This window comes from Lithobates pipiens, unplaced genomic scaffold (genome assembly GCF_037356315.1).
Source record: "Lithobates pipiens isolate NorthernLeopardFrog02 unplaced genomic scaffold, aLitPip1_a1.2 Scaffold_8, whole genome shotgun sequence".
NCBI lineage: Eukaryota > Metazoa > Chordata > Amphibia > Anura > Ranidae > Lithobates > Lithobates pipiens.
In genome coordinates this window covers 138,242,283-138,268,792 of record NW_027507903.1, presented here as the reverse complement: position 1 = coordinate 138,268,792, position 26,510 = coordinate 138,242,283, and the positions used below count along the sequence as shown (strand labels likewise).

At 44.3% G+C, this 26,510-nt stretch overlaps 1 protein-coding gene across 2 annotated transcripts in view; it reads right to left on the bottom strand.

Moving 5' to 3' along the window:
* Window positions 1-26,510, bottom strand: part of PRKCQ (protein kinase C theta) — a 147,606-nt gene that overhangs the window by 55,429 nt on the left and 65,667 nt on the right. The window contains exons 2-5 of one of the 2 annotated variants that reach the window (XM_077473016.1): window positions 23,823-24,059; window positions 15,721-15,920; window positions 11,485-11,545; window positions 6,705-6,867 (exon numbers count right to left, since the gene is read on the bottom strand). In XM_077473016.1, the coding sequence (XP_077329142.1) occupies window positions 6,705-6,867; window positions 11,485-11,545; window positions 15,721-15,885 (389 nt within the window). In that variant the 5' untranslated portion in view covers window positions 15,886-15,920; window positions 23,823-24,059. The remainder of the gene's footprint in view (window positions 1-6,704; window positions 6,868-11,484; window positions 11,546-15,720; window positions 15,921-23,822; window positions 24,060-26,510) is intronic. The other variant, XM_077473015.1, reaches the window with a different exon arrangement.

Sequence of the window (26,510 nt, the reverse complement as noted above, 5' to 3'; positions counted from 1 at the left end):
TAGCGCAGGAGTATCCACTTACATTCCATTTACCCCACCGCTGTACCCTCCTGCTTATCTGCTTTATTAGATGCAATGTAATTTACTTTGCGCTCACAAAGATTGAACCATTAATGAGCAGTCCATCACTGGTTGTTCTTACATCCTATCATTTGAGCTGGATTTAGGTGAACCAGTCTTCCAGGCTTGCCGTTTTTGCGAGACTTACAAAATGTTTTAATATAATAGGCAAGCATTAATATCAATAGTACAGAGTTTACTTACAGCACCACCATACAAAGAAGTGTAGGCCAGGGGTAGGTAACCCCAATTTATGTCCTGTAAGCGGCACATAAAACCTCTTTTGTTGGCACTCAACTCCCTCCCCATCAGCAGAGCAGCTTAGGGAAGTGTCAGCGAGGCACTAATGCATTCCAATTTCATAATTCCCTATGCCACACCTGCACTGAGGGGGAGGCACTGTGCCCCCACACATTGTAAAAGATGGGAAACATTGTTTAGTTCTCTGACTTTGCTGTAGCTGCGATTGTCAGCTTTTGTGTTTTGGAAGAGATTGGTGCAGTTCTGCTGGGGGGGGGGGGGGGGGGTTGGTTCCTGTTTCCAGGAGGAGGAGGACTGTCATTGGCCACTGCTAAAGCCAATCACAGTCCTGCTAGACCTGACCACCATCTGGAGGAAGATGACTTACTTGGTTGCCACTAGTGATGGACGAACTTCCGACGGGACGTTTCGCGAACGCGAAACGCGAACGGACACAAACGTTCGCGAAAACGACCGTTCGCCGCGGGCTCCATTGACTTCAATGGGAGGCGAATTTCGCAAACCTTTAGGTCGAATTTGCGGCCACGGGGTAATTATTAGGGGGTAGCACGTAGTCCCACCACCTGGACAATAGCATAATACATGTATGAGGTGAATTTGGGATCGATAACTACAAGCATTTTTTTTTTATTTGGGAAATTGTTCTGACAATTCAGGACTATGGAGCTAATGAAGGCAATGGAGGAGAGGGAAGGTCAGGGACCAGGGTAGGCAAACAAGAGGGTGCAGGAGATACAGAGCACTGACAGCAGCACCGTAATACAGAGCACTGACATCAGCACCGTGACATACAGCGCTGACAGCAGCTCCGTGACATACAGCGCTGACAGCAGCTCCGTGACATACAGCGCTGACAGCAGCTCCGTGACATACAGCGCTGACAGCAGCTCCGTGACATACAGCGCTGACAGCAGCTCCGTGACATACAGCGCTGACAGCAGCACCGTGACATACAGCGCTGACAGCAGCTCCGTGACATACAGCGCTGACAGCAGCTCCGTGACATACAGCGCTGACAGCAGCTCCGTGACATACAGCACTGACAGCAGCTCCGTGACATACAGCGCTGACAGCAGCTCCGTGACATACAGCGCTGACAGCAGCACCGTGACATACAGCGCTGACAGCAGCTCCGTGACATACAGCGCTGACAGCAGCTCCGTGACATACAGCGCTGACAGCAGCTCCGTGACATACAGCGCTGACAGCAGCTCCGTGACATACAGCGCTGACAGCAGCTCCGTGACATACAGCGCTGACAGCAGCACCGTGACATACAGCGCTGACAGCAGCTCCGTGACATACAGCGCTGACAGCAGCTCCGTGACATACAGCGCTGACAGCAGCTCCGTGACATACAGCGCTGACAGCAGCTCCGTGACATACAGCGCTGACAGCAGCTCCGTGACATACAGCGCTGACAGCAGCTCCGTGACATACAGCGCTGACAGCAGCACCGTAAGCAGCCCCAGGAGGAAGTCAGCACAGCACAGGGATGGTGTGATCCCCTCATAATAAGAACCCCCAGGAGGAAGTCAGCACAGCACAGGGATGGTGGGAGCCCCTCATAATAAGAACACCCAGGAGGAAGTCAGCACAGCACAGGGATGGTGGGAACCCCTCATAATAAGCAGCCCCAGTAGAAATATGACACCGCTCAACCTCTTCAAAGAGGAGGGTAGGGGCATATAGTACGGTGTGCTTTTTTGGGTCAGGGAAGTGAGCCAAATGAATTAAGAAGGTCTGTGTGCTTGATTCCAAAAATTGTTTATAGACATATACATGGTCTACTGATCACATGTGTTGAATTCCTCCGAGATCCATGCCTCATTCATTTTTAGAAATGTGAGGTAGTTAACACTGTCGTGAGCTAGGCGAGTACGCTTATCGGTCACAATCCCCCCTGCTGCGCTGAACGTCCTTTCGGACAGGACACTGGATGAGGGGCAAGCCAACAGTTCGATTGCAAATTGGGCAAGCTCTGGCCAGAGGTCAAGCCTGCCCACCCAGTAGTCTAGGGGTTCATCACTCCTCAGAGCGTCCACATCGGCCGTTAACCCAATGTAGTCGGACACCTGACGGTCTAGGCGTTCCCTGATGCTGGATCCGGATGACACCTGTCGATGGGTCGGCTGAAAGAATGACCTCATATCCGAAGTCACCAACACATCTTCAAACCGGCCTCTTCTTGCAGGCGCTGTTGGATTGGTACCCGCAAATCCTTCTCTGGGAGTGGGAATTGCTCCTCTGCCAGCGCACGCAAAAGCAGAATGCAGCATTTCTCGAAGCAAGGCCTGGAAGTGCTGCATTCTGACAGCCCTCTGCGACGGCGGTAACATTTCCGCCATTTTGTGTTTGTACCGGGGATCTAAGTACGTTGCCACCCAGTACTGGTCCTTGACCCTCATGCTTTTTATACGGGGGTCCCTATTAAAACACTGGAGCATGAAGGCCCCCATTTGCACTCAAGCGGAAGGTATGTGGTGGTGGTGGTGTTGTTGGTGGTAGTGTCTTTGGGGGTGCACATAGCAGAGAGTGAAGAAGAGGGTGCAGATCGAGAGGATGAGGAGGGTGCAGAAGAATAAGGCTGAGTGAGCCACTCAACCAAGTCTGGTGCGTCCTTTAAAGTAATTGAACGCACCTTCTGCAACTTCCCACTTTGGCTCAAGGCTGTTGCTCCTGCCCTACCCCTACCACCCCTGCGGAAGGGCCTGCCTCTTCCTCTGCCTGTCATTTTTTAAATCACCCTGTGACAAAACTCTTAGTCCCTATACCGCTGAAGGACTGCTGCAGTATAGGGCAGCGGTCAGCAGTAGTGCACGTCAACCCTATGTATTGTGGACCGATAGCGGTCCTTACAGAACAGCAGACTGTACTGCACTCAGGCCTATGTACCGTAGCACCCTATACCAAGTTACCAGTCCTTATAAAAACTTTTGTGGACCAAGCAGGTTGTGTGTTAGTGTTTAGCAGACTGTGCGTCAGTCCCTATACCGCTGAAGGACTGCTGCAGTATAGGGCAGCGGTCAGCAGTAGTGCACGGCAACCCTATGTATTGTGGACCGATAGCGGTCCTTACAGAACAGCAGACTGTAACGCACTCAGGCCTATGTACCGTAGCACCCTATACCAAGTTACCAGTCCTTATAAGAACTTTTGTGGACCAAGCAGGTTGTGTGTTAGTGATTAGCAGACTGTACGTCAGTCCCTATACCAATGAAGGACTGCTGCAGTATAGGGCAGCGGTCAGCAGTAGTGCACGGCAACCCTATGTATTGTGGACCGATAGCGGTCCTTACAGAACAGCAGACTGTACTGCACTCAGGCCTATGTACCGTAGCACCCTATACCAAGTTACCAGTCCTTATAAGAACTTTTGTGGACCAAGCAGGTTGTGTATTAGTGTTTAGCAGACTGTGCGTCAGTCCCTATACCGCTGAAGGACTGCTGCAGTATAGGGCAGCGGTCAGCAGTAGTGCACGGCAACCCTATGTATTGTGGACCGATAGCAGTCCTTACAGAACAGCAGACTGTACTGCACTCAGGCCTATGTACCGTAGCACCCTATACCAAGTTACCAGTCCTTATAAAAACTTTTGTGGACCAAGCAGGTTGTGTGTTAGTGTTTAGCAGACTGTGCGTCAGTCCCTATACCGCTGAAGGACTGCTGCAGTATAGGGCAGCGGTCAGCAGTAGTGCACGTCAACCCTATGTATTGTGGACCGATAGCGGTCCTTACAGAACAGCAGACTGTAACGCACTCAGGCCTATGTACCGTAGCACCCTATACCAAGTTACCAGTCCTTATAAGAACTTTTGTGGACCAAGCAGGTTGTGTATTAGTGTTTAGCAGACTGTGCGTCAGTCCCTATACCGCTGAAGGACTGCTGCAGTATAGGGCAGCGGTCAGCAGTAGTGCACGGCAACCCTATGTATTGTGGACCGATAGCGGTCCTTACAGAACAGCAGACTGTACCGCACCCAAGCCTATGTACCGTAGCACCCTAGACAGACCAAGTTACCAGTCCTGATAAAGAGCTTTGTGGAACAAGTGAGTTGTGAATGATTAGCAGACTGCAGCAGAAGGGCAGCAGTCAAGTATAATATTCTTTCTATATTTGGAAGAAAGAATATTATACGTGTACAAGCCTATTACCGTACCACTGATACCAGTCCTGAAAAGAACCTTTGTGGAACTAATAGTAACAGCAAGTCTTTAAAATTATCCTCACTGCCTGACACACTGCTTCCTGCCTGTCCCTATACAAATTGGCAAAAAAGAGTAGGCTGGAACGATTAGCTGGAATAGCTCTTTTGTGGACCTGATAGTAACAGCTAATGATGATGATGATGATGATGATGAAGAAAGACTAATCTGGCTGAGCTGTCCCTAAAATAGCAGCATACAGCGCTCTGTCCCTTTATCTAAACTGACAAAAGAAACTCAGGCTGCTGACCTAACACCTATACCAGTCCTGAAAAGAACTTTTGTGTACCAAATAGCTAGCGTTTTCTCTGTCCCTACTCCACACAGGATCCTTTCCCTACAGTGACAGAAGAAAGAATGTAAAATGGCCACCGGATCGGGTGTATTTATAGGTTAGGGGGAATGTCCAAGTGTCCATGAGCTGTCATGTCTCAATTGGTTGTCCTGTAACACATGATAAACGTGTCACGAAAGGTTAAAGTTCTTGTATACATTAAACACGTAAGTCCGCCGGGGCGAACGACGGAAAAAGGCGTTCGAACCCGCGGACGGCGAAAGTCGGAAATTCGCCGCGAAACGACCGCCGGGCGAAACGTTCGTCCATCACTAGTTGCCACTACCAAATTTTAGAAAGAAAGAATATCACTGAGATTGAGAAAACCACAATCAGGTGACAGTTTGTGGAATTACTGTTGAGCTTCTGGGAACTTTGTTGAAATTATTCCTGAACCATTACATCACTTACTACTGAACCCCGGCACTCTGTGTCCCTTTAAGCCAGAGCCAGTATTCAGTGCAATGAAAATCATACCCAGAGCACCACACTTTTTCTCAGCTGCGGGGGCCCAACTTATAATCCTGCACACAGGCCCACCTCTTTCAGAAAATGCCCCTGACCTGGGCTCATCATTGCACATCAATTCCAGATGCTTGTATGTGACATCACATACAAGCACATGGGCTGGATGTGAGAGTTGGATCAGCAGGATGAGTGTGCCAGGACAGGTAGATGTGTCTCATCTCTGCTTCCTTTCACCACTCTGCATATCATGCATATCATAGATGGGAAGAGGGTACAGCAATGGGGCAGATGTGCAGGGAGGTACAGTGGTGGAAGAGATGAGCAGGAGGGTACAGCAATGGGGCAGATGTGCAGGGGGTACAGTGGTGAAATAGATGAGCAGGAGGGTACAGCAATGGGGCAGATATGCAGGGGGGTACTGTGGTGGAAGAGATGTGCTGGGCCAGATGAGCAGGGGGTTCAGGGTTGGGCCAGATGAGCAGGGGGGTTCAGTGTTGGGGTAGAGGAGAAAGGAGGTACATTGGTGGGACAGATGAGCAGGGGGTTATAGTGTAGGGGCAAATGTGCAGGGGGGACAGAGGTGGGGCAGACGTGCAAGTGGGTACATTGGTGGGGCAGATGAGAAAGGAGGTACATTGGTGGGCAGATGAGCAGGGTGGTACAGTGGTGGGGCAGATGAGCAGGGGCTTACATTAGTGGGGCAGGTGAGCAGGGGGTTACAGTGGTGGGGGAGATGAGCAAGGAGGTACAGTGGTGGGGCAGATGAGCAAGGAGGTACAGTGGTGGGGCAGATGTGCAGGGTGTTATAGTGGTGGGGCAGATGAGAAAGGGGGTACATTGGTAGGGCAGATGAGAAAGGAGGTAAATTGGTGGGGCAGATGATAAAGGGGGTACAGTGTTGGGGCAGATGAGCAGGGTGGTACAGTGGTGGGGCAGATGAGCAGGGTGGTACAGTGGTGGGGCAGATGTACAGGGGGTTACAGTGGTGGGGCAGATAAGCAGGGGGTTTTTAGTGGTGGGGCAGATGTGAAGGAAGTTACAGTGGTGGGACAAATGTGCAGGGGGTTTACTGTGGTGGGGCAGATGTGCAGGGGTGACAGTGATCTGAGGCGTGGAGTTGCAGGAATTGGGGCTGATCTGAGGCATGAGAGTGCAGGATGTTAATTTCTCACTACTAAAGTAGTACAGAATTTACTTTATAAAAAAATCCTTTTTCGTCTTTTTTTTTTTGGTTATAAAATCGCCACGCTCAATTTCTTTGAAAACCTTTTTCAGCACACTGTGCTCAAGAGGTTGCCTACCCCTGGAATAGTATTTACAGTCGATTTGCAACCACATTGAATCTGAACGTGTACAGAAAAACATGAGGATTACCAAACAAATTCATGACAAACGGAGCAAAATGTTGGCTGAGGGAAGAAGGTGGCTATAAACTCATGACACTTGACATAATGAACCTTGGCTTGTTTCATGGCTCCACGGCGTTGATGTAATGCAAACTGGTTTTCTGCCTCTGATTCATAGTGTGCTTTAGGATCTGTGGAAAACACAAGAAATAAAAAGGAACCATGTTTAGCAATTCCATATATCTATATTAAAAAGGTTTTTGTAGATCTGTGCATCTTGTTGATGTCTGGCATAGTTAAAATGTGTACAAGCGTTGCCAAGCAAGGAATTTTCTCAAAGAGGCTTCACATGAGCACTTAACCTGAGGCAACCATAGTTAGGTTTAGTTTGGAGAAAGTGGTTATCGCGTATACATGTTGTGCCAAGTTTTCAGTAAAAGTTGATTCAAATGCTCAGAGCCTGGTCTGAGGATACACAAGGGGTACGAATATGAGATCTTGCAGAGAATGAAATTGATTACTTCCCATAGTAAAAGCAACACACTGTGTACACCAAAACACTGGCTAGGCACACATTTAACCCTTTGATAACCCTATATGTTTAACCCCTTCCCAGCCAGTGTTAACACAGTGACAATGCATATATTTAGCACTGATCACTGTATTAGTGTCACTGGTTCCCAAAAAGTGTCAGTTAGTGTTAGAATGTCCGTCGCAATATCGCAGCCTCACTATAAGTTCCTGATCACCCATTACTAGTAAAAAATAAATAAAAAAAATCCCATATTTTGTAAACACTATAATTTTTGTGTAAACCAATCAATATATGCTTAGTGGGATTTTTTTTACCAAAAATATGTAGCAGAATACATATTGGCTTAAATTTATGAAGACAGAAACAGAAAGTAAAAAATATATATTTTTTTCAAAATTGTCAATCTTTTTTTTGTTTACAGCTCAAAAAATAAAAATGCAGATGTGATCAAATACCACCAAAAGGAAGCACTATTTCTGCAAAAAAAAAGGACGTACAGTCACGCAATTGTAAATTCAGTGCCGTATCGCAAAAAATGGCCTGGTCATGAAGGGGGGTAAATCTTCCGGAGGTCAAGTGGTTAATAGAAGTAGGCTAGAAATAATTGAAATATGATGTGAAAGTATTCATACCCCTTGAAATTTTCCACATTTTGTGATGTTACAACCAAAAACTAAAAAAGTATTTTATTGGAATTTTATGTGATAGACCAACACAAAGTGGCACATAATTGTGAAGTGGAAGGTAAATGATATGTGTTTTTCAACATTTTTTTTTACAAATCAATATGTAAAAAGTGTGGCGTGCATTTGTATTCAGCCCCCTTTACTCTGATACCCCTAACTAAAATCTAGTGGAACCAATTGCTTTCAAAAGTCATCTAATTAGTAAATAGAGTCCACCTGTGTGGAATTTATTCTCAGTATAAAAACAGATGTTCTGTTAAGCCCTCAGAAGTTTGTTAGAGAACCTTAGTGAACAAACAGCAGTATGAAGGTCAAGCAACATATCAGTCAGGTCAGGAATAAAGTTGTGGTGAAGTTTAAAGCAGGGTTAGGTTATAAAAAATATCCCAAGCTTTGAACATCTCATGGAGCACTGTTCAATCCATCATTCAAAAATAAAGTATGGCACAACTGCAAACCTACCAAGAAATGGTAGTCCACCTAAACTGACATGCTGAGCAAGGAGAGCATTCATCAGAGAAGCAGCCAAGAGGCACATGGTAACGTTGAAGGAACTGCAGAGATCCACAGCTAAGGTGGGAGAATCTGCACAGGACAACTATTAGTTGTGCACTCCACAAATCTGGCCTTTATGGAAGATTGGCAAGAAGAAAGCCATTGTTGAAAGAAAGCCATAAGAAGTCCTGTTTTCAGTTTGCGAGAATCCATGTGGGGGACACAGCAAACATGTGGAAGAAGGTGCCCTGGTCAGATGAGACCAAAATTTAGCTTTTTGGCCTAAAAGCAAATGCTGTGTGAAGGCAAAAATAACACTGCACATCACCCTGAACACATCATCCCCACCGTGAAATATAGTGGTGGCCGCATCATGTTCTTCAGGAGGGACAGGGAAGCTAGTCAGGGTTGATGGGAAGATGGATGGAGCCAAATACAGGGCAATCTTATGCCGCGTACACACGATCAAACAATCGGGTGGAAAAGTCCGGCAAACTCAAGACCCCCGAAGTCGGAAGAAGAGGGCGGCAGCGAAGAAGAAAGCCGGGCTCCTCCGCTAGCAAAAGAGCTAGCAGAAGATAGCGGAGGAGTCCGGCGAGAAGACCCCCGAAGACGGAAGACCCCCGGAGCTGTGCAATAAACTATTTTAACCCTTGTGTGTTATGTTTTTTTACTTTTTTCCACAGGTGAATGGGTAGGTATCCATTGTACCCCATACTCATTCACATAGGGTGGGGGCCGGTATCCGGGGGCTGCCTTATTAAAGGGGGCTCTCAGATTCCAATAAGCCCCCCGCGCCCACAGACCCCGACAACCAATGGCCAGGGTTGTCGGGAAGAGGCCCTTGTCCTCATCAACATGGGGACAAGGTGCTTTGGGGTGGGGGGCTGCGCGGCCACCCCTTCCCCAAGGCACCCCCTATGTTGAGGGCACGCAGCCTGGTACGGCTCAGGAGGGGGGGGCGCTCGCTCATCCCCCCCCCTTTCCTGGTCGGCCGGGTAGCGTGCTCGGACAAGGGTCTGATGTGGATCTGGGGGTTCCCCTTTAAGTCCATACCAGGTGGAGGGGCCAGCGACGTCTCCTTTGCGGGCCCCCGCCTACCTGGAGACGCGCTCAAAATGAGCGGAGTTTCCTCCGCGTTTGTGGGCGAGTCCGTTCATTTCAAAAGTACGGCGGATAGTCCGGCGGACTTAGTACGCCATATTAGTCCGCTGAAAAAGTGCCGTGTGTGGGCAAGTAGCCCGTTCGGAAAGTCCGGCGGACAGTCCAGCGGGAAGTCCGCTGGATAGTCTGCTACGTGTGTACGCGGCATTAGAAGAAAACCTGTTAGAGTCTTTGAAGGACTTGAGACTGGGACTAGGTTTACCTTGCAGCAGGGAAACAACCCTAAATATAGAGCTAGAATGAAATGATTTATATCAAAGCATATTCATGTGTTAGAATGGCCCAGTCAAAGTCCAGACCTAAATCCAATTGAGAATCTGTGGCAAGACTTGAAAATTGCTGTTTACAGACTCTCCATTCAATTTGACAAAGCTTGAGATATTTTACAAAGAAGAATGGGCAAAAATTTCACTCTAGATGTGCAAAGCTAGTGGAGACATCCCCAAAAAGACTTGCAGCTGTAATTGCAGTGAAAGGTGGTTCTACAAATTATTGACTCAAGGGGTCTGAATACAAATGTATGCCACACTTTTCAGATATTTATTTGTGAAGAACTTGGAAACCATTCATCATTTTCCTTCCACTTCACAATTATGCGTCACTTTGTGTTGGTCTATCACAAAAAATCCCAATAAAATACATTTACGTTTTTGGTTGTATCATGACAAAATGTGGAAAATTTCAAGGGGTATGAATACTTTTTTCAAGACACTGTATGATTTTACATTTTGACCATAGATCTGCTTTACAGTGTATGCTTTCAACATCTCCTGCTTGATAGCAGATGGTTGTTACTTGCAGGGCTGGTGCAAGGATTTTTGACACCCTAGGCGAAACCTCATTTTGCCACTCCCCTTGGCTCCACCCCTGACTCCACCCCCTTTGCCCTGCCCCTGTATACCCCATCTTTTTAATGAAGCACCCATCAATTGCAGCCCACCGGCCCCCATCAAATGCAGCCTACCAGCATCCATCAAACGCAGCCTCACCAGCGCCCATCAAATGCAGCCTCACCAGCGCCCATCAAATTCAGCCTCACCAGCGCCCACCAAATGCAGCCTCACATGCGCCCATCAAATGCAGCCTCGCCAGCGCCCATTGAACGCAGCCTCACCAGCGCCCATAAATTGCAGCCTACCAGCATCCATCAAATGCAGCCTCACCAGCACCCATCAAATTCAGCCTCACCAGTGCCCATCAAGTTCAACCTCACATGCACCCATCAAATGCAGCCTCGCCAGCACCCATCAAATTCAGCCTCGCCAGCGCCCATCAAATGCCGCCTACCAATGAATGTTTGCTTGCTTCCATTCATTCAGGAGTTGGGACACAGACAAAGTCCTCTGCCGCCACTGCGCCTCTGACACTATGTGCGAACAGAGCAGCAGCTGCCTGCTGAAGCTGAGACTTAGTTGCTTGCTGCAGAGAGAAAAGAGTAAAAACACCAATGGCCAGGCGCCCTAGTCAACAGTGCGCCCTAGGCGGCCACCTAGTTCGCCTAGTGGTAGCACCGGCCCTAGTTACTTGATACTCTTTTAGGGCTGGTTCACACCACTAAAATGCACTCCAGATCTGTTCCAGATGCATCTCTGCATGTGCATTTGTAACTCATTTTTAGAGCATTTCGGTGTATTTTTAATTTCCAGATGCATTCCAGATGCTTTTTTTTTTTCTTCTTTTTAACTGTTTTTTTTTTCACTGTACTGGGGTCCAGTGCTTTTTGATGCATTTTACTGCCTTCCAGTACAGTCCAGTGTAGAAAAAATGCAGCATGTCCTACTTTTTTTTCTGGAACTGGAAACCATATAACCTACTTTCCATGCATTTTTGATGCAGAAAAAAATGCACTGGACTGCACGTGGGGTGGTAAGTTACAGCACATAGCATTTTGTTAAGAAGAAGTACATATGAACAGAAAATAGTGTTACCTGTCTGTTCCAGGAAGTATCTTGCATTCATTATCATTCTGCCTTGTGGTTTAAGTTCTATCTGTACAGAAAGCAAAAAAAGTTTTTATTTTCTGAACACTAGTTGAGTTTTGCTGATCATGGGTTCCACCAAAATTTCAACAAACCTATATACTAACAGAATGACTTTATAGGTTGCTTTTATTTATTAAGCAGCTAAAAGTTATCGATTTTGTTTATTGTAGAAAGATAATTGTGAAAAACACATTTTATTATGATATGATCAGTTCATGAGTCATTGCTTCAAATTTAGTGAGTCAGAAATTGAAGATCAACAAAATGTTGAACAAAATAACTGCTGGAACAAATGCTGTGTATACACGATGAATATAACTCTTGTGATTCACCCTTCCTGGCGATAATAAGGAAAACCTGTCACAAGAGAAATAAATGTTCAGCCATTGCTGACAGTCTTCTTCTAAAAATGCTGGTTAATTAGCTAATTGTTTGCTTTCAATACTTTAAACCAGGGGTCTCCAAACTTTCTAAACAAAGGCTGGTTTACTGTCCTTCAGACTTTAGGGGAGCCAGTGGAAGTAGAAGATCTTGGCATCAGTGGGATTAAACAATGCCCCCTCTTTGGTATTAGGGGGAGGAATTGTGCCCCAATGTTAGTATCAGGAGGAAGGAATAGTACCCCATCATTGGTGGCAGAGGGAGGAATAGTGCCCCATGGTTGGTCCCAATGTGAGAAATAGTGTATCATTATTGGTATCAGTGGGAGGAACAGTGCCCCATCACTGATGTCAGTGAGAGAAATAATAGTCCATTGTTGGCATCAGTGGCAAAAATGATGCCCCATTGTTGGTGCCAGTGGGGAAAATAGTGTCTTTTATCAGAGGGAAGAATAGTGTCCCAAGAGCAAGATAAAGATAAGCAAAGGGCCATATCCAACTTCGGGCCGCAGTTTGGAGACCACTGCTTTAAAGCAACCACAGATCTGAGCAAGTAAGGAAATAAAAAAATGTAATTAAACAAATTCTGACTTCTCCCTGACATTGCATGCTGCATACTTGCTTTGGATCAGTAAACCAAAAAAATATCTAAATCGGAGAATTAGCATGACATCGAGGCAATTAACATTTTTGAAAGAATTGCAGCCCCCACGCTTCCCACAAGACAGAACACCTCTAAAAATGTACTTTGGCCAAGTCTGAATGGCTTCATTCTGTTCAATGTATGATTGTGGCATTACATATTTGTTTACATTACATGGTGCATACATGCCAACTGTCCCGGATTTGCTGGGATCGTCCCGCACCTTTGCCCTCTCCTGCTCCGATGCTGTGTCCTGCTCCATATCCTGGGATCACAGTATCAACCTTATTTAAGTTATTGCACAATTCATTCATTGGCATTAATTGGGCATTGCAAAAGGCATTCATTGTGACATCAGGACAATGCATGGGCTGCTTCCAAATATATAGATGCATTCTCTTAGTGGTAACACACGTAAAGTGAGCACAGTTAACAGTGCCCCTATATCTGGAACCATAATGTTCGTAAGTATGATATTAGAGAGGTCACTTATGCCACGTACACACGATCGGACTATCAGTCGGACTTTGCAGCTGAGGTCCGCCGGACTATGGCAGGAGTCTTTTGAAAATGACTTTTGAAATTAACGGACTTGCCCACACACAGAGAAAAGTCATTCATTTTGAACATGGCTCCAGGTAGCCGGGACTAGCAAAGGAAGTCAATGTCGCCGCCTCCATCGGCGAGATTGACACCTTGCTAGCCCCGTCGCCTGGTATAGATTTAAAGGGGAACCCCTACGCCAAGAAACTGCATGGGGTCCCCCCAAAGTCCATAACAGACTCTTATCCGAGCACGCAGCCTGGCCGGTCAGGAAAGCGGGTGGGGACGAGCTCACGCCCCCCCCCTCCTGAGCCGTACCAGGCTGCGTGCCCTCAACATGGGGGGTGCTTTGGGGAAGGGGGGCCCCAAAGCACCTTGTCCCCATGTTGATGAGGACAAGGGCCTCTTCCCGACAACCCTGTCAGGGTTGTCGGGGTCTGTGGGTGGGGGGCTTATCGGAATCAGTGAGCCCCCTTTAATAAGGGGGCCCTGAGATACCGACCCCCACCTTATGTGAATGAGTATGGGGTACATCTGGTCCGCCGGAGTCCGATTGTGTGTACGCGGCATTAGAAACACAGAAGAGTGACAACAGAAAATATCAAGTGATCCATTGAGTCTGTCCCTTATAGAAACCCTGCTTTCACTGGGAACTGAACCCATGTGATAGACACTACACTGTGAAACCAAATATTTACTGCCATGGTAATCATTTAAAGCTAAGCATGCAATGGCAAGCAATAGATGTTTTTCTTCTTACTTAATAAATTTTGTGAATATTCACTTCCATTATCAAATCATGGGAAAAGAAAAATTCCAGTCTACTTTTTTATCTGCAAATGATTGGACATTGAAGGTGAACATGAACTTGCCTTAACCTCGCATGACGTTGAACATCCTTACATGCTCTTTAAAAATGTAAATAGTTACATATCTCTTTTACGTACATTCTGGTACAGGGAGAAGTACTAATGCCGCGTACACACAATCAAACAATCAAACTCAAGTCCGCCAGACAATCCCCCCCTTTTTTTACCCGAAAGTACGGCGGACTTGTAAAGTATTTTTGCACTCCAATCTTCCCGCCGGACTCGCATTTCAGCGGACAATCCGGCCGTTAGTATGCCAGTCCGCCATACTTTTGAAATGAGTGGACTTTTCCCGCGCGGAGAAAAGTCCGCTCATTTTGAGCGCGTCTCCAGGTAGACGGGGCAAGCGACGGAGGCGTCGCTGGCCCCGTCACCTGGTATGGACTTAAAGGGGAACCCCAACGGCAAAAAAATCGGCGTGGGGGTCTCCCCCAGGTCCACATCAGACCCTTGTCTGAGCACGCTACCCGGCCGGCCAAGAAAGGGGGGGACGAGCGAGCGGCCCCCCTCCTGAGCCGTACCAGGCCGTGTGCCCTCAACATGGGGGGTGCCTTGGGGAAGGGGGGGCCGCGCGGCCCCCCCACCCCAAAGCACCTTGTCCCCATGTTGATGAGGACAAGGGCCTCTTCCCGACAACCCTGGCCGTTGGTTGTCGGGGTCTGCGGGCGGGGGGCTTATCGGAATCCGGGAGCCCCCTTTAATAAGGGGGCCCCGAATACCGCCCCCCCCCACCCTATGTGAATGAGTATGGGGTACAATGTACCCCTACCCATTCACCTGTAAATAAAAGTTAAAAAAAACACAACACACAAGGGTTAAAATAGTTTATTGCACAGCTCCGGGGGTCTTCCGTCTTCGGGGGTCTTCTCGCCGGACTCCTCCGCTATCTTCTGCTAGCTCTTTTACTAGCGGAGGAGTCCGGCATTCTTCGCCACCGCCGCCCTCTTCTTCCGACTTTGGGGGTCTTGTCCCCCTCTTCGGTTCTTCTTTTATCTTCAGCAGTATATAGCAGGCATGTGACTTCTATCAGTGTCCAGCTGAGCACTGGTCAAAGCTTTCATTCTCCTCCGACTGTCCTATGAGGCTGCATGACTCCTGACCTTCTGTCTGGACAGTGCTGATTGGCCCTGTGGTTATTACTTGCACCCTCCCAAAATAAAAAAAAATCTCTCTAGCAATACACACCAAACTGAGCATGTGCAGAGTGCCCCCAAGGCTCTGTACTATTAACAGGTGGATTGGTGACAGTAATTGCACAGTGGTTCACACTGAGAGCTGCAAACCACTGGGGGTTTCAATGTAAAGTTAACGACACCCCCAGATTGGTCAACAGATCACACTGTGAACTGTGAAATGGTGCAGGGAACGGATCGCATAAGTGTGAACACCCAAGCGTTCCGATTCCAGTGCAGACCAAAAAAAGGGTCCTGCACCATTTTGGTGTGAACATGATGCAATTTCAGCTATACAGTTTGTATGGCTGAAATCGCATCGCACAGACAGTGCATGTGATCTGAACAGCAATGCAGTGTGAATCACATGCGATGTCTGGCATCGCACTAGTGTGAACCGGACCTAACCCCTCAGGTTACACAGTGAGTATAACAAGCATGTTTTACTGCATATACAGACTGATTATATTGTTGTAGGTTTAGTAACACTTTCATTTTTTAATTTGACAAGTCCTGTGACATGTTTCCATATATATATAAATGTAAAATATGAATAAAAAAATTATAGATCTTACCCATATCTCCATCTTCCCGCTGTTCTTTTTACATCGTTCAGCTAATGAATTCAGTTCAATTGTGGTTTCTGATGTCACACCCTCTGATTTACCCTTCACAATAATATGCATGACTCTTCCCTTATTAATATGAGCATCAAATGTGCTCTCCCATGGAGGGTACATGGTCGGCTTTTTCTGGACATAGATCTTTCCATTCTCTGTAAAGAAGAATAAGCATAATTGATGTTCATAATGGTTCAGGTAAGTCCTAGTAGGAAGTACAGTATAAACAAATGAAAGACACTGTACTAAAGCAAATAAACCAAAACAGGGGTTTGATATCTTTGCATTACAGACCCTCATACATGCCCAGATATCCACACACATAGCAATCAAGCTTCCTACACCTATCTAGCAGATTGTACATTAATGATTATAAAATATAAAATACAGCCCTGTCCTAGCTTGCCATGTGCACTATGGAACGGACATGTCAACATTTTCCTTTTAGAGTAAAAAAAGAGTTCTATTACTCCCCACCCCACTATACCCCGGCCCTACCTTTACCTGCCTCCCACTCTCCCTTCTTATTGCTCCAAGGCTCTAACTTCTCTTCTTCTTTCTTATCCTTTAGGCTCATGTACTATTCCCCTAACCTGATTTTTATATTACATGATAGATGTCTGATGTCTCCATCAGGAGAGGCATTCCTTTCTTTCTAGTTTCAACCAATTTGCTTCCATGTTTACAGTTACTGAAAAAATAATGTGATTGCCACATTGTACAGTCCAGATGACCTATTGTATCATGTACCAATTAATGATTATCTAGAGTGTCTTAAAAGCTGATATTACCAAACAGTAAAAGCACTTTAAAACAAGCCCTCATTCATATCTCTATGTATAAGCATTGTGAACAAATTTGTTTTCAGAGTTCACAATACATGCAGTAAGATTTTCTACAACAGAATCTTTTTTTTGAAAGGTGATTTAATTATGAATATTTTCAGTATGAAATCAAAAAGGATCAAAAAGAAAGTTGAACATTGAAACAACAGGCTTATGCATTCACGCACTGAACTCTTCCTGTTCCTCCCAAATAAGGAAAAAAATATGTATATGTAAAATATGCAATATGTAAAAATATGCAAAGTTCAAAGTACATTAACACACTTCCAGTGCTTCCTTCCTAGTACAAAGTCCAACTGAAGTTTCAATTCAAAATGTATACCAGTGTTGGAACTGTTATTAAACAAGGTCCCCACATTTTTTCAATCTTATTTGGGCATGCACCACTAATATTAAGTCGCTTGTTGTAAAATGTCTGGGGTGAGATTAACAAAAAGTTTTTAAAGCAGATCTTCACTGAATCTGAGCACCACAAACCAAAAAAAAAAATATTGAATTCATTTTTAATATTCAATATTCTTCATACTTTATTTTGTTAAGAAATTACTTTGAAAAACAACCACCTAGCATTTCTGGCCATGGCCATCTTGAGTAAGGGCAAATTATTCATGTAGCATTTACTTTCTGGAATCCATCTGCTCTTAGATCAAGCATGCATGCAGGAGAGTGTGCTTAGCTGAGAAAAACCCTCCCCCTCTCCTCCCCTCCTGAAGACTCCTGGTTTACTTAAAAAGAAACAAAGTTGTTGATCTTCCTGAAGACTTCTGGGATGTATGACAACGCTTGCCTACACAAGAAACAAAAAGTAACTGAAAAAATGTAAAAAAAAAAGTTTAAAGCAAGTAAATATCATATTCTTTCCTATTTACTAATGCTAGCGGCATAAGGATTACAAATAATCCATGTGCATGTGGGGAGAAAACACACTGACAAAGTTAGATAAATAAATATGGAATAGTGAACAAAAGCCGCTAGCAAAAAAGCAGTCAAATAAAAAGTGAAATCAAAAATAAACAAAAAGTCATGTAGCGCTGCATGACTTTTGTGTTTAAAAATAATCAATGTTGATCGGGACGGTGAGGTTCTACTTTGAGCCCTGCTTTGCTGGGTCCTTCCATTTTAATTAGGATATCTTTCTGGTAAAAAAAGCAGTAGTTGTATTAGTTGCAAAGTCAGGCTCAATCTGCATAGAAACCAATGAGCTTCTAACTCCAGCTTGTTCAATTACGCTTTGGTAAAAAAACCTGGAAGCTCATTGGTGTCTATGCAGAAGTGAGCCTGATTTTGCACTTTCCAACTTTAGTAAATAAACCCCATTGTGAACTTAAAAGTGGGGTATTCCTGTATGCATTTTGTAGGAGGTGTAGTACAGTGAATAAAGCAAAACTGCCAACAAAGATCCTATGCACTGACAACTGTTGAAAAAAAAGTTTCCTGCAAGTCCTCAAAGTCTTCTTTGGTTAAGGATGTAAAGTCTCTAGTCCGCTTTGTCCAAGGTTTGTTAAAAGGAGCAGGGGTGTGTTGTTGGAGAACTGTATAGAATTGTCACTTGTTTAGGAATATCCATTGTGCTTAGAATACTTTTAACAGGAGAGGCCAGTATATTTAGGTTTATGTTCCCAGTTGGGCCTGGACAATGTGTCGAAGAGTGAGGTACCTGTAAAAAATTACGGTTATCCAGTTCAAAGTTATGTTTCTTTTAAGTGCTTAAAAGAGACAAAAGTACCCTGAACATATAAAGCCTGTCAGCCTTTTATTGTAAATAAACAGTATTTTTTTTTAAGTCTGAAGCAGTGACGGAATTACCATGGTTGCAAAGGTTGCACTTGCGAACGGACCCTGGCGTTCCCCCACCGTGGGGGGTGAAACATGGCAGAACTGTGTTCTGCCACCTTCGGCAGCCCTGTCATCGGCAACCTGTCAACCCTCATAGCACAGAGCCAAGTGCAGCTCTCTGAAATGCCTCCTCGGCTCTGTGCTACAGTTCCGATTTGGTGGAACCGCTCAAATCAGTTCTGTGCCTGCACATACTGGGTGAGCGGCGCCCGACCGAATGTCTGAAGAGGAGAAAACTATAAATATGTGTGTACGTATACACATATACCCTGCGCTAATGGGTGTAGTGCATCAACCAACTAAAAATATATACAGTATCTCACAAAAGTGAGTACATCCCTCACATTTTTGTAAATATTTTATTATATATTTATTTTCATGTGACAACACTGAAAAAATGACACTTTGCTACAATGTAAAGTAGTGAGTGTACAGCTTGTATAACAGTGTACATTTGATGTCCCCTCAAAATAACTTAACAAACAGCCATTAATGTCTAAACCACTGGCAACAAAAGTGAGTACATCCCTAAGTAAAAATGTCCAAATTGGGCCCAATTAGCCATTTTCCCTCCCCAGTGTCATGTGACTTGTTAGTGTTACAGGGTCACAGGTGTGAATGGGGAGCCGGTGTGTTAAATTTGGTGTTATCGCTCTCACTCTCTCATACTGGTCACTGGAAGCTCTACATGGCATCTCATGGCAAAGAATTCTCTCAGGATCTAAAAAACAAACTTTTGCTCTACATAAAGATGTCCTAGGCTATAAGAAGATTGCCAAGACCCTGAAACTGAGCTGCAGCATGGTGGCCAAGACCATACAGTGGTTTAACAGGACAAGTTCCACTCAGAACAGGCCGCTCCATGGTCGACCAATGAAGTTGAGTGCACATGCTCAGCGTCATATCCAGAGGTTGTCTTTGGAAAATAAATGTATGAGTGCTGCCAGTGCCAGCATTGCTGCACAGGTTGAAGGGGTTTGGGGTCAACCTGTCAGTGCTCAGACCATACGCCGCACACTGCATCAAATTGGTCTGCAAGGCTGTCGTCCCAGAAGGAAGTCTCTTCTAAAGATGATGGACAAGAAAGCCTGGAAACAGTTTGCTGAAGACAAGCAGACTAAGGACATATATTACTGGAACCATATTCTGTGGTCTGTTGAGACCAAGATAAATGTATTTGATTCAGATGGTGTCAAGCGTGTGTGGTAGCAACTAAGTGAGGAATACAAAGACAAGTGTGTCTTGCCTACAGTCAAGCATGGTGGTGGGAGTTTCATGGTCTGGGGCTGCATGAGTGCTTCCAGAACTGGGGAGCTACAGTTCATTGAGGAAACCATGAATGACAACATGTACTGTGACATACTGAAGCCAAACATGATCCCCTCCCTTTGGAGACTGGGCTGCAGAGCAGTATTCGGACATAATAACAACCTCAAACACACCTTCAAGATGACCATTGCCTCGCTAAAGAAGCTGAGGGTAAAGGTGATGGAATGGCCAAGCATGTCCCCACACCTAAACCCTATTGAACATCTGTGGGGCATCCTCAAAGGGAAGGTGGAGGAGCGCAAAATCTCTAACATCCACCAGCCCAGTGATGTCATCATGGAGGAGTGGAAGAGGTCTCCAGTGGCAACCTATGAATCTCTGTTGAACTCCATGCCAAAGAGGGTTAAGGCAGTGCTGGAAAATAATGGTGACCACTCAAAATATTTACACTTTGGGCCCAATTTGGACATTTTCATTTAGAGATGTACTCACTTTTGTTGCCAGTGGTTTAGACATTAATAGCTGTGTGTTAAGTTATTTTGAGGGGACAGCAAATTCACACTGTTATACAAGCTGTACACTCACTACTTTACATTCTAGCAAAGTGTAATTTCTTCAGTGTTGTTACATGAAAAAATATAATACAATAGTTATGAAAATGCAATTTGTGAAAAATTACATAGTAAGGTTGAATAAAGACACCAGTCCATCCAGCTCAACCTGAGTGAGTGTCCACAACTGTCCCTATCCCTGTACATTGCACACTCACATCAGCCCCCACCCCCAAGGAGCCCACAATCCAAGGTCCCCATTCATATACTAGGGCCAATTTTGGAAAGAAGCCAATTAACCTACCTGTATGTCTTTGGAGTGTAGGAGGAAACTGGAGTACCTGGAGGAAACCCACGCAGGCACAGGGAGAACATGCAAACTCCAGGCAGGTGGTGTCGTGGTTGGGATTTGAACCAGTGACCCTTTTTACTGCTAGGTGAGAGTGCTAACCACTACACCACTGTGCCACCCTAATTATATATGAATTATATGTGAATTATATGTGAATTATATGTGAATTATATGTGAATTATATGTGAAAAAGGGCACTCTCACTGTGAATATTGATAACAATATACATCACATTAAACTCATATACAGTAATTCAAATGTCCAAAATCATGATTCAAAAAAATCTTGTTTCAACGCATCTAAACTGCACACACCTAAACACAGGTAAATGTACAGTGTGAATAAAACTGTCCTAGAAATAAATATAATCACAGGTTTGTGAATGCCAGTGTAAATGCAGACCTAGAGAGATCAAGGATGGCTTGTTATAAAGCTCTTTTCGGATTTATTCACACTATGCTGTTGCAATAATACATAAAATGTATCTCAGCAACCCAATTAATATGCATTGACACAAGTTCCATTAACATATGTTCTTTACCCCAATGACATAGTGAATGGAGTCCTTGCTGCTTGTTAAAAATATGGAAAAAGTTTAATATTTATAGTCGGGGCACAAGTGCACTTTAAACAAAAAATTAGTTTTTAATATCTACAATTATAGGTAAATTTGTCTTTATAGCTGCCTGCTGATTTTTTTTCAGTACAGCAGGACTATGGGACAGAGGGGTAAGCACAATCCGACTTTAGTGCATCGCATAGATCTGTCAATCTAACACAGGGAGTAGTAAGAAGTCTTGCCATTATGCCTTTGGCAGCCTTGAGGAGGTGTGGGACCTCTTTATTTTTTTTAGGAGCAGGGAGAGAATGCAGTATTGCAAAAATAGCAGTACCAATGGTACCCAAGGTATTTTGATGCTGCTAATAGTGTAAATAAGGTGCAAAGATCCCAATGTTCTAAAAAAAACTACCACTCTGGTTGATTAAAAAAAAAAAGTGTAAGATATCTGTCCTATATGTCTGCATTATCGGGCAGTTTCACCAGGCGTGGGCAAAAGTGCCCAGGGTTTGACAGCCTCTCCAACAATTGGCAGATGAGACAGGTGATATGGACTCTTGGAGGGATACAATATTATCTTTCTAAGAGCTTAAAGTTAATTTCCTCTTTTTTGGAGTCTAACAAAGATGTATGGGACAGTTCCAAGGTTTTATTTTATTTTTTGTTTCTCTGGCCAAGTTTTATGGAAGTCTTGCGCTCAGTTTTGAAGGTATGCTCTCAGGCCTGAGAGAGATAGCATAGTCTTGTATAATTGTGAAACTGTGAGTGGAAGTATATTGTACCTAAATTAGATTTTAAAAGGGTAGAGGTAATCCACTGAGCAGATAACTTTAGCTAAAACGAATTTTAATTACGTACGTTTTCAGTACCTCTAAAAGTCCCTGTTAGAGGAGTCCCATTTGGTGCAAAGGTTTTGGAGAGGTCTTAGGACAAACACCTGGTCTGTTTTGCCAAGAGGGTAGAAGTAAGTTGGTGTATGAGGTAACAGATGTAGGTTGGTGGTTTTTGGAATGGAGTACTTAGTAAGGGATCTGAATTGTTTCAGTATCCCATTCACTAGGTCTATTTGTGTGTTTTTCTAAGGACATCCAGCTTTTGTGTGAGACATTATGAACCCAATAAACAATATGAGGCAGGATGGAGGCCATATAATACTTTTTGAACTTGGGTAGAGCCAATCCACCCTCTTTTGTAAGTTTTGTATGTATTGAGTATGGGATAGTTGACACTTCCACACAAAGTCAGAAACCAAGGTGAAGACAGAGTGATCTGAAATAAGCTGGGGCTGTTCCTATACAGAACATTTTAAAAATGAACAGGAGTTTCAAGAAGATCATCACTTTACAGCATTTCTGCTGCTGAGCCATGATAATGAATGCATGAGAAAATGTCGCTGTCCTAATAAAAGTCTGTAATGGAGGAGGTCATTCCTTAAATATCTGAGTCCTTCATCTAGGCACACAAATGGACTGGCGGGTTCTACATTCTATGTACTGTAATATGTGACATTTCTGAATTAGTCAGCTTAATAATAGGTTGGAAATGTCGCAGCATTGTCTTTGTGCTTCTTTATCCACCATTTATTCCCCTGCATTTTAGGGTTTAGATGAAGCATGGCTAGGAGTGGTTCCAAGGATAGCATGAATAATAGGGGTAATAATGGGTACCCTTGGCATGTTCCATTATGAAGACAGAATGGTTTGTACAATGTTCTATTTATGCATACCCTGGCTGTAGGGGTGTTTTAATGTTTTACTCTAGGTGTAAATTTTTGGGATGATGCCCATATGTTCGAAGGTTGCAAGCAATAACCTCAAGTCCACCCTATCAAACTCTTTTCTTAGCAAAAATGGACAGATGGAGAACTGGGTAATATTGGGGTCTGGCTATATGGATTAAGAGAGAGTTCTCAGGACAATTTCCCTCACCCCACTACCAGGGATGAATCCTGCATTATCTGCAGAGTTCCAGGTAGTCATAAATATAGATGACAATCAATAGCATGTACATGATACAGGGTCTTTTTCTTCCTTTTGGAAGTAAATTGATATGCACTGACAAGGATTCAGGGTGTATTTCTGCTTCTTGTCCAATGGAGTTTGATAATAAAAAAAAAAGCAGAAGCGGATGATTAATTGTTTCTGGAACCTTTTAAAGTATAGCAAAGAAAGCCCATCGGCTGTGTTTGAAATTGCTGCCACTACGTCTTCCTGAAAGATTTCAGCTAGTATGTGTGTTAAATTTCTATTGGGAGGGAGGATGGGAGAGGATCAAGTTTGCTGCAAACATTTTGAAGGTCTTCAGGGAATCTCAGGATAGCTGGGTGTCCATTTCTTCTTGCTATAGGGCAAGCTGGGAGTCCGCAGCAATATTGGATGTTGGAGGACCACAGTTGGTCTAGGAATGGTCTTTGGCAGTTCAGCATCCTGGAAGCCAGGTCCAGGAATAATTGTAGTGCCAACTCATCAAAATCAATTGCAGAGGAGCTCTGCAGTTTCTTCATTGCCTTTTATTCATAATAGTGAAAGCGGACAGTTACATCTTTAGGGGAGTTTACGTTAGGCTACAAAGTTTTTCGTCTCTGTGTACCATATCAAGATGCAAGTGACTGCCCTGCCCAAAAGGAAATTCAAAATGCCCCTTACCATGTCCACTAAGCCCTCCTCTTGTGAAGTCTCAGATAGGCTGCAGATCCACAGATAATTGCTCCTGTTGCATTTTTTTCGGTCCTCAAATTTATATACAGTAGCAATGTTCTATTGGAATTCTAATTTGATAGGTCTCATTCTTGAAGCTCCATAATGGCGTGTGCATCTGGAATGTTCAAACTTGTTGCCTTTTTTCCCCATTTTGAAGCTGTGTTTGGGTTAGGGTTATTGAGGCTATAGAGAGTTTAGCACAGAGCACAATTTAGAAATGTACAGACAGCACCATGCTCACGCCATGCCCCCTCCTTATACTGGCATTACAGTAACCTCTTTTGTAGCAATACTGAAACATACTGAAAGTCTTGCAGAAAACTGAACTAACATTGGCCATACACTGATCAAAATTTCAACATATAATGTGCAGCGCTATTATCAAAAATAAAACTGAAGGACATGATCTATAGATTTGTCAGGGCTGGGCTCAACCCTTCCTTCTCTGAGCTGGCCGCTCAGCTGTCGGCTAATTGGCAGCTCCTATCTCTCCACAGTTACTCAGCTGTTGAGGATATTCTGCTCATCAGTCCTGCCTACATAAGCCATCCAGTCCAGAGGAGCTCTGCCTTCACCTTGGTCAAACATCACAGAAACTATTTCCTGCGATCCTGTTCAAGACTTGCTTTGCTGACAGCCCTTCTGGCTCCAGATCCTGCTTGCTGTTCCACTACATTGATCCCTGACTCCTGGCTTGGCTGACTATCCATTCCGGTTACTGAACTATGGCTATGTTTTGACTACATTTGTTCTTTTTACTTTTATTATTAAACAAGTGTGATTTAACTGTACTTCTATCTCGGTCTGATTTCATGGTTTCTGACAAGATTGTATAATTTAAATACCAAAATAAAATAAGTCCAGTAATTAACAATGCTTATGTGCTCAGCAAAATCCAAAAAGGTATATTAGGTCCTCCAGATTTGCCAGGGAAAGCTCCCATAAATCCAGTAAAGATAGAAGGGAAGTTGGTTTTAGCAGAACCCAATGGCTCTCATACTACTGAGAAGCCAATAGAACTTTAGGGAAAAATCCCAAACATGCCCATGGTAGGTGTTGCAATCCAAGTAAATCCCCAGACTTCACTTCCAGATTAACTCACAAGAAACAGGAACTAGATCTCCATGTATATAATCCTTTAACTGGTTCTCTGTACCATACAACCATCAATAAACTCTTCAGACTCTTCACCTGTGAAAGCTGCAAGGCTAAAACTGACAATCAGATAAATGCATTTGCAACGAAATCTACCGTGAGCATTTCTGGGGATTCTTTCCATAAAGTGCTATTGGCTTCTCAGTAGTATGAGAGCCATTGGGTTCTGGTAAGCACCCAACTTTACTACTGTCTTTACTGGATTTCTGCGAGCTTTCCTTTGGATGTTTGAAGCACTTCCTACACCTGTATGGACTTTGCTCAGCACATGAGCACTATTAATTACTGGACCTTTTTTATTTTGCTTCTTTAAAGTGTATAATCTATACATCACGCCCTTCGGTTGTACTTATGATAATAGTGCCTCACATTATATATTGGTGTTCATTGAAGGTTTTCTATCTCTTTACTGTGTGCTAGCTGCTTCTTTTTCACCCAGGATTTGTTTGCTTGTACCATACAGCGTATCCAGTGTGGAATACACAATCATAAACATTCCACATATAGTTTAATGTTCCCAAATAAAGTGCAAAGGGCATAAATTGTGGCAGTGCTGTAAAAACTAATTCAAAGTAAAAACAGCAACTAAATTTCAAACGATAGGGTTCATATGACAATTCTTAAGGTAAAGAAGAAAATGATATTTCCAGTTAGCCAGTATTTCACAGTTCTTCTACAGATGGAAGCATCACCCAGGGGAAGAGTGTGAGAAGGTAGCTTGGAAAACCCTGAAGAGAAAAAACTCTCCACCACGTGCTGTAAAATAGAAGGCTTACCAGCTCATTCTGACCCCCATTAAGGTGGTCAAAACAAGCTTAATGCATGTGTAGGAACACCAGTGGCCTCCTCAATTACTATGGCACAACCACTCACCGCCACAGCTTCTCCCCCACACTGACCTCCAACTTCTCTACGTACCACAATGGCACTCAGAGCTACCTCTAGAGGCGGTTCTGTAGAGGAAGCTTCAGGCGCCTTTTACTTCATGCACTTTAGTTAGCAAGTGTGAAGTATGGCAAGATCTCGCAGGTTAGTATCAGGGAATTTTTAGACCAGACTGTGTGGACTGCACAGAGGAAACCCAAAACGCATGTAAGTGAAATAACAAAAGTGTCTATTATGAATGAAAAGAAAGTGAAAACAAACAGTGCACTACAACCACAAACAACAAGTAATATATACAATAAATGGGGAATACCAGAGTTGTCAACAAAAGCCAGGCCGAGGTCATACACCGGGGAATCAGTAGTTAGGTAAGGAAGGGGAACCAGCAGGAGAGGGAGAGGACGGATGGATAGGCTGCAGAGCAGGGATCTTAGGTAACAGGGTACAAGAGGGACAGGTCCAGGATGGGCTCAGGATCAGGAAGGAACAGGTCAGATAGATACAGGCTCAAGGTCCAAGTTCAGGCAACAAGGTCAGGGCACATGGAGAGAGCGATACCAAGGCAAGCATGTTAGGGCTTTCCGGGTATTTATA